At 37.7% G+C, this 14,511-nt stretch overlaps 1 protein-coding gene across 1 annotated transcript in view; it reads left to right on the top strand.

Moving 5' to 3' along the window:
- Positions 1–2,898: 2,898 nt before the first annotated feature.
- The window catches only part of LOC107677517 (sortilin-related receptor-like), an 84,095-nt gene continuing 72,482 nt past the window's right edge, over positions 2,899–14,511 (top strand). Inside the window, 1 exon segment of the mRNA XM_016472446.1 lies at positions 2,899–3,187. Coding sequence (XP_016327932.1) covers positions 2,900–3,187 — 288 coding nt within the window. The 5' untranslated portion in view covers position 2,899.

The raw sequence follows: 14,511 nt of genomic DNA, 5'->3' as shown, positions 1-14,511 counted from the left end.
CCACATCTGGCCCGCATGGATTTCACATGGGCCAGATGTGGGCCGGATCTGGGCCAACACTATGTTGCTGTCTGGGGTGTGTCTGCTGGGCGGCGATCAAACGGACAGGGCAGCGCTTTTCACGAGCGGAGATCGCTACTAGACGAATCATGTAATTTGTTATTTTTATGATCTCTGTTCTCTTTTGTCGTTAAGTTATGCTATTACTCCAGTAATTTATACTAGCCTATCCAGCGCTCCCTGAACGCAGTCTCTGGCTTATTGCCAGTCAAGCGCAACGCTGCAGGGACGCGTCTATAACGACTTTGATCTGATCATAAAGTCTTTCCGAGTCACAGGGCTCAAGTCCAAGTCAAGTCTCGAGTCCTTGCTGTCAAAGTCTAAGTCGAGTCTCAAGTCTTCTTTAATTAGTTCGAGTCGAGTCGCAAGTCATCAAATTTGGGACTCGAGTCCGAGTCAAGTCTCGAGTCAAGTGAATCGAGTCCACACCCCTGCCTTATAGATCTATTACTGATGATGAGACACAGCATACAAATCCATCCAGTTACATCAAGACCTCGGAGTACTCGGAAAAGAGGACAATGACCTCTCGGCTAGCATCTAAAATGAAAAGACATACAGAAAACTGAGTAACATGCCTCACAAGTTGAAGTCTACGGGAATGTTCATGAAAAATAATTGTTGTGTTTAAAACATGAGGTAACTTAAATGGCTGTCAAATACAACCTCTCATATGTCAAATAATTGATAAAGAGAGTTATTATTATATTAGAAAAACCAAGACTTGCCTGCTAATGCTACTTCAAACCCATAAGGCATGTCTCCAGCTGCTGATCTGAAATGCTGTGCCTTTATCTTTTTTGCTGGAGAAGTCTCCGAAAATGGTGCATTTTCAACCTACATGTACATTTGTGAGCATTAGTAAACAAATCAGTTAGAAATCAGACAAATAACTAGCAAGACACCACAGAAGTGAACAACTGGTTGATATTTCGTGACCGTAGATTTCTGTGATGATATTAATTCAATTCATGATGACCTCGAAATCCTCACCTCACGTATTTTGGCTTGAGACCTTTTCATTTCTGTTCCTCTGACGGCCTCCTTAGTGCCTCTCGAGACTGCGTTGTGTCATTATACACGCCTGTGGCCGAAGAAAAGTGGCGTAATATTTTTTGTCAAGATAATCCCAAATAGCACAGGTACGTCGCGGGGACGTCTGTGCGATGTGTGCATCAGCACGTAATTTCAGATGTTGAAGATTCATCGTATAGACGTCGTATAGAGGTAAAGAAGACGGCTCATTAACAACTGAAAACGTTCGATCGATTGCGATGTTTACCAGATGCTACGATCTTTCACAGACGTCTCCGCGACGTACCTGTGCTATCTGGGATATTCCCACTTTGAAGTTAACAAAGCCTTCTTAAATATAATTCACGTTAGGACAAACATCTGGGTATTTTGAACTTATTCCAATAACTGAATCTTTTGTCCATGGATCTCACTTGTCGCCACAAGTTTAGCCAACGCAAGAGCTGACGTGTTTGACGTTTTCAATTAAATGAAGTGATAACACTTATTTAAACAATGTTTCAATTTATTTACACAAAATCAATATCTCTGCCAAAAGGGTTAATAATGGAATACTACTTGTTTGATTAGGCTAACTAAAGTAAATACCAAAAAATCAGTAACCTTCGATAAACTTGGTCACTCGTTCACCGCAGTTCAGTTCACCTCACTTACCAACCGCCGCTTTTTTGAACTGTCAATAATCGCGAGCTCACAGAAAACATGCGCAACTGTAGTCTAGTACTGAGGTTAGCCTACAACTCATAGTAAGCGGACACCAATTACTACTGATTATTCCGCAGCAATTATTAGTGGAAAAATTAGGCCTATATAAAATATATAATACCTTTACAAATTCTGACCAGCAGATGGGGGTTTTGGACAACTGAACTCAAAACCAGGCGATGAGCTCAAGAGGTGATGAAAAGATCTTGCAAAATATGTAATTATAAGGCTGTTGTGGTCGTATCTTTGATTTAAAGCTTAAGCAATGGCCGAATGTTTTTTTTTCGGAACCCTTGTCTTCAGGTATTAAAAAAAAAAAAAAATTTCCATAAAGAATTTTGTCTTCAGGTATTTTTGAAATCCATTTTCCATAAAGAATACTCCATAAATGGCACAACATTTGTTGGTATTAGAACTAGACTTTTTGTGACATTTCCATGGATATCTAAACAAACACAATAACGAGGTTTTGAGTTCATATTAAACGAATTAGTTTGTTTTTAATAATAATATAAACATCTGTTTAATAAAAGTTTAAATGTTTCCCATATTTGAAGAACCAGTTATGGCCTTTTACCTTTGGCCTTTTAGCAAGTTATGTAGCTTTAAATTGTTTTTCAATTCTGATCCAAACATAAGCTATTTTACCAGAACAAAAACCTCCTGTGCTATTTATACATGTAGATCCTTTTTACACTAACCATTTCTTGTGTTTTTTTTTTATTTTTATTAAATTGGAATCAAGTTTGGTGAAGTTTGCAATTTATTTTCGCTTCAAAAAGCAATTAAGAGTTATTATTATTATTATTATTACTATTGTAATTACTATTATTATCATTCTTCTTCTTCTTCTTAATTCATAGGCTACATTTAGGTCTACCCAGTCAAGGACATTTAACGGGATGCTGATGCAAGACGTTCTTTCTGTGAAATCTTCCCTGAAACAATCCTTTATTTTGGTCTTGCCAATCTACAGTTTATGTAAAACAAAACAAAACATCATGTGCCATCATGTGCCATCTGTATCCATGGTAATGAGTCTGAATGCGGTTGACCGCTAGAGGCGCCCTGTCACACATCGCATTCAACATACACAAACATGGCGTCAGGGCAGACACGCAAGATGCTGGCGCTCAGTCGCTGTGCCATATATCTGTTGTTATTACTCGTTCCTGGAGCGATCTCCTCCACGCTTCGACTTCACCATGACCAGAGATTCATGCTACCACAGGACAGGGGTTTCTCCCTAGTGCGTGCACACCTGGAGCATGCAGAAAGTCGCGTCGTGCGTCTGGAGAGAGAAGTCAGGGAGGCTTCATCATCCGCGCACCAGCATCGCGTTCGGCGGAATGCTGCTGGATCACCCGTGCCAAAGGTTTATGGAAGGGTAAGCGAGGTTTACATTAATTAGGTGGGATTGCATTGATAATAAGGGCAAAAACATCCTCACGTGTTTGCATAACCTCATAAATATTACATTCAGTATTCTCAATAGTTGTGTATCATTCACCTTTGGTTTGCACGCAGTTACCTAGAAGTGTAATTGACCTGTTTGTTAGATGAAAGGTTCTCGCACTTCCCTTCAGCAGAATATTGCTTCTCCGGTGAGGGTGAATAATTATAAATAATACATATATATACATTTTTATAGCACTGACTTCAGTGAATGTGGGATGGTAAGCCAAGGTTTTATCATTACCCACCGATTAAACAGTCTCACATTTTTCTCGTACCTGTTATGTCAATCAAGATATTTGATACCAAAACAAATCTATCTTTTCTTAGCATGTACAATGTAAAAAAAAAAAAAAAACTCGATTCGAACGATTTTCTTGCAAGTAATTTTTCATTCTCTCTCTCTCTCTCTCTGTTATATTGAACAACGAGACATTGCGTGTTATTAAACAATATTTAGAATCAGATATCATTGATTTTTTGTTTTATTTGTTAAGTATAAATTACCATTTTTTTTTAGTGCTGGGCGGTATGACCAAAAATTTATATCACGGTATTTTTCAAAATGATACCGGTTTCACAGTACAAGACGGTATATTTTTTCATGCATGACTTCACGTTCTATTAGTTCTACAGCTTCAGTTTCGGAACTTTCACGCTTAGTAACACATACAGCTGTTTCCTCACCACAGTGCAACACCCGTTTCAAACAGTGTCGCGTTCCGAACGTTGTGACATATACCGGTATTGCGGTATTTTCAAAATTCATATCATAACAAAAATAAAAACCGGTATTCGGTATGAACCGGTATACCGCCCAGCACTAATTTTTTTCTATTATTTCTGTCTCTGTAGTGATGCTAATACTAAAGGTTCCTTCTAGAATAAGAAAAACATTAATTCAGTTGGTATCTAATAATTATTGAAAGCTATTTTATAAAATTAAATATTCTGTAATATAGGGAGACCAAGGCTAGTTGTCTTGCTTTTTGCTCCAGTAAAAAAAAAACTGCTCATTTAACACATATTGCCATGCCATGTGGGGTAAGTTGTCACAACGTAACCTGCCACCAAACAACTTATTGTAGGTTTTTCGGTGACATTTAGATGGTAAAAATTTTGAAACACCAGACAAATCAGTAAAATGCGAAAATATCCCATCAAATATTTTTGACTTGAAACTCTATAGTTGCTGAGATAAAACCCTTGTGAAAACTAACCCGTCTCCCTATATATAAATAATGTTGTTTGTTTATGCTTAATGTCAGTCTCTTGGGAATTAGAAACAGACTCGGCTCATCTTTGTTCCTATTAAATGTATGACACAATGTTTCGTTGTTTGTTTACCGTCAGGAAGCAGCTTTGTTACACAAGCATAACTGGTTGCACAGTCTTGCTGGGAAATTTCCCAGCTAATTATTTTACCCCCTCAAGTGTTGTGCTTCGAGATGTTTGTTAAGTCAGGCATGCAGCAGTTCCTAGTTTTGCTTTTACCACAGATCTGTTGTGACTTTGAAATCTCGAAGGGGTCAAAGCACAGAATTTTGTCTGAAAAACAGTCATTGTGCTATGTCCACAGACACAAGATTGTGGTTGGCAGGGTAAATACAGGTATTGTGGTTTTTGCAAGAGCTGGCTGACCTCCCATGGGCTCAAATAAACTCATCTACTGCAGCAGGTGATTTTATGATTCAAGTAGGGCTGCACGATTAATCGCATGCGATATTTAACGCGCTGCTCATCAGTGAACAACGGCTCTGTGTAGTTAATGCTGCTCAATGTGAAAGCCCGCAGGTGATGGAGATTTACGCTGATTACAGAACCGGCTTTCTGACAAGATGCGCATTAAATATCGCATGCGATTAATCGTGCAGCCCTAGATTCAAGGTATGATTCGTTGTGACTCACTTGTGTTGAAACAATCTAAAATAGAGGTATGATGGTATGGTATGCCTTGATCTGTTCAATACTATTATTGTGAAACTAAAACATTTGAAAAATGAATCGAAGTGCATTTTAGTTATTTGGTTCATACTTACTCGTAAATATATCTGTGGTGACTTGCAGTATTTTTGAAAATATTAATCTCAAATTTCTCAAAATGTCAAAATACCATCATATAATTCTGTAATGCATATGCAGTTTGAGCAGTGGGCGGCCACTAAGATTAGACTTCTCCCCTTTTCACCCTGTTGAGTGTACAGGAAATCCTTTATGAAGTGTTATTAGTGTCCTGGATGGAGTCCATTGCAGTTGCTATGAGGTGAATTACCCCCTCAGATGATCCAGTCAAGATCTCCCATCTGGCCCCCCCCTCTTCCTTCCTCTTTCAAAGGTCTTTCAGACCTTTTGGTTTATGTGTTGTTTTTGGCACATACAGGGAAGCAGTGTTAGGTAAGATGTAACAGACATCAATCCACTCTTTTTGTCTATTGTGATCAAGTAACCTCGAAAAGTCCTCAGCTCTGCCAGGTCAAGGATATACACTGTTTTAAAGGGTCTTTTTGTTGTCGTCTTTGCAGACTTGCTGTGACACACAGTTGCTCATGAAGTTTGAAGAATTGTGACAGTCATTATCATAAATTTTAGAGATCGACCGATATATCGATTTACCGATATTTTTCCCGATATTTAAGCGTTTTACAATAATCGTATATCGGTTTTGTAATATCGGATTCACAGATAAACGCCGCCATCTTGTGGATGTTTTGAGAATTGCGCGCAGGATCACCATTGCAGCGCATCTGAGGGGAAACAAGACAACAACAACGGTGTGCACGGGTACTTGATTTACTGTAGTTAGTAAACTTTATTTAACATAACAGCCATTAATGCACAAATGAGATGTATTACATAAATGCCTGATATGCAGATTATGCAACTTGGTTCGAAGAAATAGAGACGAACTCACGGAGTCACGTAAAATAATCCGTCAAGTCCTGTCCCAATAAAGACGTAACTTATTTCAATATTCCAGAGAATATTATTCAGTGAATTAACATTATCCAGTGAATTATTCTTCACTCTTTAGTCTATTAAACATCTTATAAACCTACTAAAACTGTAGTTTAAAATGAAGTTGATATGACTCCTTTCCTGTATTTATTTTCTCCATTTGAAAACATTAGACCTTCTACATTTATTTTGCTTATTGTTAATATTAGTGTTGCTGCTGATGCTTTAAATAAAATGTTTTTTTTGTTGTTGTAATGTGAAGATTAAATTTAACATGAAAGACTGCTAATTTTCAACACTTTTTTTTAAGATGACTGAAAGGAGGAAAAACCAAAGTGAAGTATGGACTTACTTCACTCAGTCATTTATTTACTTTATAACAGTAAATAAATATCGGTTCTGCATATCAGCTATCAGGCACATAAACATGCAAATAATTGGTATCGGTATCGGTTATAAAATATCAATATCGGTCAATCACTAATACATTTTCAGTTCAGCGCCAGACCCCAAGGCAGACTTAGCAACGAGTATTTTTACTGAGAATTTTATTTTATTTTTTAACCAAACAGTCCTATCTATTTTTTATTTTTATTTAGAATTTGACACATTTGTTTACATTTATTGCTTTTGGAGGCACAGCTTAATGGGAAGTATTTCACAATTTGTCCCGGCAGCCCTGATGAAGCAATAATTCATTCTTAGAAGAATGTTATACATTCAAAACAAGTTTTCTATTAAATTGAATTCATTTCATGGACCTTGGATCTTCTGTTCCCTCATATATTTAGCTATGTTAAGTAGACTTCTGGCAAACGAATGCAGTTTTGCTCTAGTATGTAAACTATGCGATGCAGAATCATTACCATAAAGTAATAGCTGGAATCTAAATGAGTTGTCTTGACATTGCCTTACCTTTTGCAGAATAAGCATGGACTTACTTCACGAGTCTCTAAGTCATGTGAAGTCAGTTTTTAATCTCATTTGGTAATTAATTACCTTTATTCTCTCTCATTTAGTTTCTCTTTGTCCGTGTAGTACTTTAAAAATTTGCTGTTTAGTTAAGACTGAATCATAATCTTGGACAGACTTAGTAAGTAACAAGTTACTTATTTTTGTACTAAATATTTATGTATGACAGTTACTGCAAAAGAAATTTGTATTTAATTCCCTTTTAGTTTTTCCAGAAAATGACCCTATATTATCATGGGGGCAGTCGTGGCCTAATGGATAGAGAGTCAAACTTGTAACCCGAAGGTCGCGGGTTCGAGTCTCAGGTCCGGCAGGAATTGTTGGTGGGGGGAGTGAAAAACCGGCGTTCTCTCCACCTTCAATACCATGACTGAGGTGAGACCCTTGAGCAAGGCACCGTACCCCCAACTGCTCCCCGGGCGCCACAGCATTGGCTGCCCACTGCTCCGGGTGTGTGTTCGCGGTATGTGTGTGTGTTTGTTCACTACTCACTGCTGTGTGTGTGTGCACTTGGATGGGTTAAATGCAGAGCACAGATTCCGAGTATGGGTCGCTACACGTCACTTCACTTTCACTTTTCATTTTTTTTAGTATTCCTGTTCAAACATGATATTTAAGCAACCTTGCAGAGTATTTTAGTTTTGTTTTCTGTGATAAGAAAGTTCAAAACCCAGGGGAAGGAAAATGGGGGGCGGTGTAGATGTTTATAATGATTCCATGGAGTATTACTTGAACTTGTCTGAACAGCCTGCCGGTTTAGTTTAGGTTTTTCTGAAGTCCTCCTCTTGCATTAAGCTCAAGGTGAAACCAAATCAACAAAGATGAGTCATATAATCTTTATTGTTCCCTTAAGACACAATTTTAAACATCAACAAGAAAATTATAGATGAACTGAACCCAGTATTAATCTTGTCAGCAGTTTTTGGTTTAAGATGATTTATTACTGCTTCATGTGAATATCAAAAGAGAATGAACATTTCTGTTTTTCGTATTATGTGCAAATGGATATTTCAAGTATGTTCATTACATGGTAGCATAGCATAACACATCCCTGTAATAGTCCCATATATAGTAATTATCCATACTGCAATAATAAAACAGGCTTTTAACTGTACTTTAAGCCTTTAACAGGATAATGGTTTTCCTTTGGTTTTGGCCACAGTGATATTAAATGTGTGATTCACCCGTATTTTTTCTCATATGGTTGGTTGCCAGAAGGGAACGGGTAGGCAAATTGTTGAACTGTTGGCCCAAATGTTAGTGCTGCAGAGATGATGTCATGGATTCAAGCCGTGCGTTGCTTGCAGTGATGGGCGAAGGTGCTCTAGTGCTCCCTCTCTCTCATTCTTCCTTCTGTTTCCCTGCTGAATAATGCATAAGAAACAGAAAAAAATTCATTATTTTATTTTCACAATCTCATTCTTTAAATGCTTTTTCAACAAGACAAGCGATAATGAATGTGAAGTTATTTGCACTTGTCTTACTGTCGATGCTTTCAGGATATTACGGTGTCAGTATAAATGAGGGCCCTGTTAGATTAGCAGAAAGTCCATTTCCAAGATAACCAGAAGTTGCAGACAGGCCTTTAACTGTCTTTGAATAAGCAGACCCAAGAGTTTGCCGGGCTGACATAGATCGGGTTGCAACCATTTGCTCTTTCAAAGTGTTTGTTGGCAAGGTGGTGGGGAAAAGCTCTTCGACACATCCTGATGAGGTGGTGGGGAACTGTTTTTAGAGATTAATCAGCTGTTAAAAAACCTACAGTCAACCATAAATCAGTTAATGTATCATTTGAAATACAAATGTACATTATTCTCCATGCTAATTCAGTTGAAAATTCATTGGTTTGTTCAAATGACTTCTGTCCAGTAGTATTTTTAACTGGATTGACAAAAAAACATTCAGCAAAAGATAATGACTTCAGAAAATGTATTAAAGGGGTCATCAGATGCCCAAATTCCACAAGTTGATATTATTCTTTAGGGTCTTAATGAAAAGTCTATAACATACTTTGGCTAAAATTTCTCAATGGTAGTGTAAAACAACTAGGGGTGCTCCGATCAGGATTTTTGAGGCCGATCACCGATCGCCGATCACAGAAAGCAGTATCTGCCGATCCGATCACTGATACCGATCTTTTTAAAGGGGTCATATGATGCGATTTCAATTTTTTCCTTTCTCTTTGGAGTGTTACAAGCACTTGGTGCATAAAGAAGATCTGTAAAGTTGCAAAGACTAAAGTCTCAAATCCAAAGAGATATTCTTTATAAAAGTTAAGAGTCAGCCACACCTACCTAAAACGGCTCGTTCTAACACGCCCCAACATACCTACGTCGCTCTGTGGGAAGATTTGCATAACGCCGCCCAAATGTTCACGCAAAGAAAGAAGGCGTAACTTTTATTCTCGCTGTAGTATTGTTGCCGCCGCCATATCCTGAAGACGCTGTGTGCTTGGTTGTGAAAGCGAAACTACTTTGTTTGGTCTTCCAAAAGAGGACGATATCCGCTTCGTCATACCTAGAGCTGATCCGTGCTGGTCGCTGAGGGAATACAGTATGGAAAACAGTATGGTAGGGGCGTAACATTTCCGTCTCACGCTTGAGGTATTCGGCCAATCACAGCACACCTCGCTTTTTCAGACCGATGAGCTTTGTAAAAATCGATGCGTTTCAAAAAGGCGGGGCAGAGAGGAGAAACAATAATGTACAGTATGTGAAAAATAATGTTTTTTTTACTTTAAACCGCATAAACACATTTCATTACACCAAATACACAAAATAATGTTCTTTTTAGCAGCATCATATGACCCCTTTAAAGCCTTCTTTTTATCATGTAGAATTATTTATAGTGATGATCCAATCAAGATTTTTAGACATTTATTCAGGGCCTGAATTTCATTTTTGAAAATGAATCCCTCTCTTAGGTGACTCTTGTGAGAAGATTTTTTATTTTTCATTTGAGGGGTGGAGGGGGGGCATTTTTTAGACATTTTTCAAAAATACATATTTATCTGTGAGAGGAGATTATTGTGGAGGGGGGCATTTTTTAGACATTTTTCAAAAATCTATATTTATCTCACCTAAATGTTTGATCATGCACTGTATTTTTGTTTTTACAATCGTGTAATTGTTGCACAATAGCTTACACAGCGCAAGCCTGATTTTGTGAGCTGTATGTGAGGTTTACACATACTCCGTTTGCAGTGCGTATGTAGTCCATGTGTGGTACAGAAGCAGCACAGACTGTGCTTTCACACAGGAGTGTGCTCCTGATCCGTGGCTGTTTACCACAAACACAACATTTATCCATTATTTTGATTTTAAATCCAAACATTGTTACTTAAAATGCTTTTTCAACATTGTGATTCTTTTTTTACACAGTACAGTAATACAATCTTTCATCAATTATTCAATGCTTTTTACTTTTGCATTTACTTCTAGATTTATATATTAAGTTGCTAAAGCAAAACATTTAAACTACTTTTCTTACATTATCACAAACATTCTAAATTAAAACTTACCATTGACAGAAACAGTCAGCTCTAGGGCTGGGCGATATATATAAAAAAAAAGATATCTCGATATTGTCAAAATTTTTACGATATTCGATATATATCTCGATATGTTTGCATTTGCTTTTAAATAATAAAAAAAACATGATTTTCTTTTGTCCCCATTAAAAAAAACAACAAAAACAATTTAGATTGAACAGCTATTGTTACAAAGTAAATACTAAATGTTTAGTGCAAATTTAAGCAGTTAAAAAAAATCTAGACCAAGTGATCACTTACTGCTTTTTATTAAATGAACACATGTATAAGTAACTGAAGTAGTGAAAAACAAGTACAGAAAGTGCATTCTGTCAACTTTTTTAGTGCATGCAATTCACAATTTACACTGTGCAACTGGGGGTTTAAACTGGGATAAGTATTTTTTACAAGTTTTTAGCTAAGAACACAATTCTGCTAACTGTCTCTGGTTTAAGAGAAGCTCTGTGGCATGAAACTATGTTCCCACTGGCACTAAAAACCCTCTCAGATGGGGAGCTAGTTGCTGAAGCACATTGGTATTTCTTACATATATATTTATATATATTTATAAATGAATACCAAAGACTTATGCACTCTGTCTATATTATGAAAACTGGTAAAACAAGTGAAAAATATTATATGAGTGAAATTCCTAATAGTAATTCCAAATTGCCATAGCCTATGTTTCTCTATTCAAACAACAGCGGTTGAGTAAGTGTATTTATTCAGCGATCACAAACGCAAACAATATAGTCGAGATCTCATGAGAGACACTTTCATTAAGATCGCTAAACTCCAGCTTGTTTGTTGGTGTTTTCAGATCATCGTTGCGGCACTTCCGCAATGAGGAGCGAGCGCGTGCGCATGGTTGCCAGATTGCTTAAAATAAGCAAAACACGGGGCAGAAATTGTATCCTTGTAACAGCGAAGCTCTGATTCGGGGATTTGAACTCTTGATATCTGGCAACCGCACTCATGAAAGCTCGCGTAGTAGAGGCATGTAGAGCAGTCCGCAATAACATGTTGTCTCCTTTTTTGGACGTTCGGCGAGTTCTTTTGGGAAAGTATGCTTGAATTTGAAATATTCGATATTCACGATATTTTCCAATTTTACATCGTCGTCAAAATTATTGCGATATTATCGCTAATATTCGATATATGTCCCAGCCCTAGTCAGCTCAACTGCCTTTTCTTTTGCATTTAAATCTTTATTACAAGCAATCCTGCGGTTCATAATGAACTTTAATTAAGAACTTTAAGAACTTGAAAATGATTGGCTTGTTTATCTAAAAGTGCTCTTTTCCTTTAAACCTAGCCAAAAAGCCATAGCCTATGTGTTGACTGTGAAACACAGTAGACTTTAATTATATGCATTTATGGTGTAATTACTACATTTTTGTTTCAATGCATGTTCATATTTACCGCAAACAATGCGCTGTCACTTTAATTCAGCACTTGCAGTACAGTAAAAATAGACTCGGTGCGGAAACGATCTCTGCACTGCTGCAGACACACCGCTCCTAAACGCACTGCCGGACCGCAACCGTGTGTGCAGTGTGAACGCTTTAATCCGTTAACATGAGCGCGGAAAAAATATGCACTGCAAACAAAGTAATGTGAATCTGGCGTTATGTGTGTGTGTGTGTGTGTGTGTGCGCTGCTAGTGTGCATGAGTGCACGGTCTCCAGGAGAACACGCGAGCGTTGAATGGTTAAACACTGGTGAGAATTAAAAAGAAAAAAATGCAATTTATAAACTTCAGTGACGATGCGACACTGCCTCGATAGTGCAAGTGACAATTCGTGTATCAACTGTGCAGCGTGCAGCTCACTTATAGAGCAGACGCGATGTGATTTGAAGCCATTTGCATTTTGAGAGGGAAAGAGAGTGCGCGAGTCAGCTTGAGATCGTTTTTTTGAGATTGGCCTTTTTAGAGACGGCCGATCAATCATCTCAAAGCGATTATCGGCCGATAGTGATCGCTCGGTAGCCGATCAATCGGAGCACCCCTATTTAAAATGCACACAAATTATAATTAAGGCATATTTAAAAGCGCGCGCGGTGATTCACTCACGCTGTTTGTGAAATTATGTCTCACAGAAACTTTTTCAAATTACTTTATAAGTTATTTAATGAAGAAATATGAATTGTACCTCACCTAAAGCATTATAATTATTTCACCAGCGCCGGACAGAGACTGAGACAGTGCCGCTGCATGTCATGCCAAACCTTCTCACGGCAGGCGCGTCATCAGCTTTAGATTGGTTTTTTGAGATCGGCCTTTTTAGAGACCGCCGATCAATCATCCCAAAGCGATTATCGGCCGATAGTGATCGGTAGCCGATCAATCGGAGCACCCCTAAAAACAACACCCTTTTAAACTTTCAAAAACAGCTCTGTTTACAGCAAGCCGTTTTAGTACATTTCCCTTTAAATGCTAATGAGCTCTGCTCACCCCACCCACAGTTCTCTGAGAGACTGTAAACTTTAGCCGCATTCATCGTGAAACTTGGTAACTAGCACATTATTAGGAAAGGCGATTTACAAAATTCATTAAAAAAAACGTATACTCACTTCTTCTGGAGGTGAAGCTGGATCACGAATGATTCGTGCGAACATAGACGCATTTAGGTAGGTAAACAAACATAATCCACTGCGTCTTCAGCGGCTCAGATGTCGGGAGTAAATGACGACTGCTATGTTCATTATTATATCCAACAACAAAACACCTCAATCGCTTAGGAGCTATTCTTGTCTACCCCTGCTCCGGTGTTGAAACAATGGCGGACTGATGACAGCTCACTCAGGGCGGGTCTAAGGTAAAACACCAGTGTCAATCAACAATCGTGGGAGCGGCCTTGCCCAGTGTGACGTCACACTGGCAGGAATCTGAGAACGGCTTGATATGAGAAAGGGGTTTGGATTTATCGAGATTTAAAAAAAAAACACTGGGTGGATTTTTATCATTATAGCGTGGTTGTGTACACACACTGCCAAGATACATTTCAGTTCAAACAATATGTAAAAGTGAATTTTGCATCTGATGACCCCTGTAATAAAAGACAGTTATTTAAGGTAACCCTTTAGATTAGGGAACACATTCACAATTAACTATATAAAGTTAAATTATAAAAAGAGTTTTCCCTCAATAGGTATGGGGTAGGATTAAGGGATGTAGAATATGGTCAGAATTAGGGCTGTGCAATAAGAAAAAAATTTGGTATTATCGAGATTTAAAAAAAAAAACACTGGGTGGATTTTTATCATTATAGCGTGGTTGTGTACACACACTGCCAAGATACATTTCAGTTCAAACAATATGTAAAAGTGAATTTTGCATCTGATGACCCCTGTAATAAAAGACAGTTATTTAAGGTAACCCTTTAGATTAGGGAACACATTCACAATTAACTATATAAAGTTAAATTATAAAAAGAGTTTTCCCTCAATAGGTATGGGGTAGGATTAAGGGATGTAGAATATGGTCAGAATTAGGGCTGTGCAATATATCGAAATTATCGAAATATCGCAAATGTACATATCGCAATATACACGATCTTCCCACCCCTATCCGGAATGCTGAATCCCTGACAATTTTCAAGCGACAGCTGAAAACTCATCTCTTTCGAATCTACTTGACTTCATCATCATCATTATAAAAAAAAATAAATAAATAAATTTCTCTCTCTTTATTTATTCCTTCTCTTTCTAGCTTGTACTTATTTGAACAATGTCTAGAAACTTGGTATTACAAGCACTTCCTGTATCTGTTTGCCTCTTTAAGAAGAATCGCTTTATGT

Source organism: Sinocyclocheilus anshuiensis, unplaced genomic scaffold (assembly GCF_001515605.1).
Source record: "Sinocyclocheilus anshuiensis isolate Anshui unplaced genomic scaffold, SAMN03320099.WGS_v1.1 scaffold981, whole genome shotgun sequence".
Classification (NCBI taxonomy): Eukaryota; Metazoa; Chordata; class Actinopteri; order Cypriniformes; family Cyprinidae; genus Sinocyclocheilus; species Sinocyclocheilus anshuiensis.
Note: the sequence above shows the minus strand (reverse complement) of the source record. Positions and strands in the feature narration are given on the sequence as shown.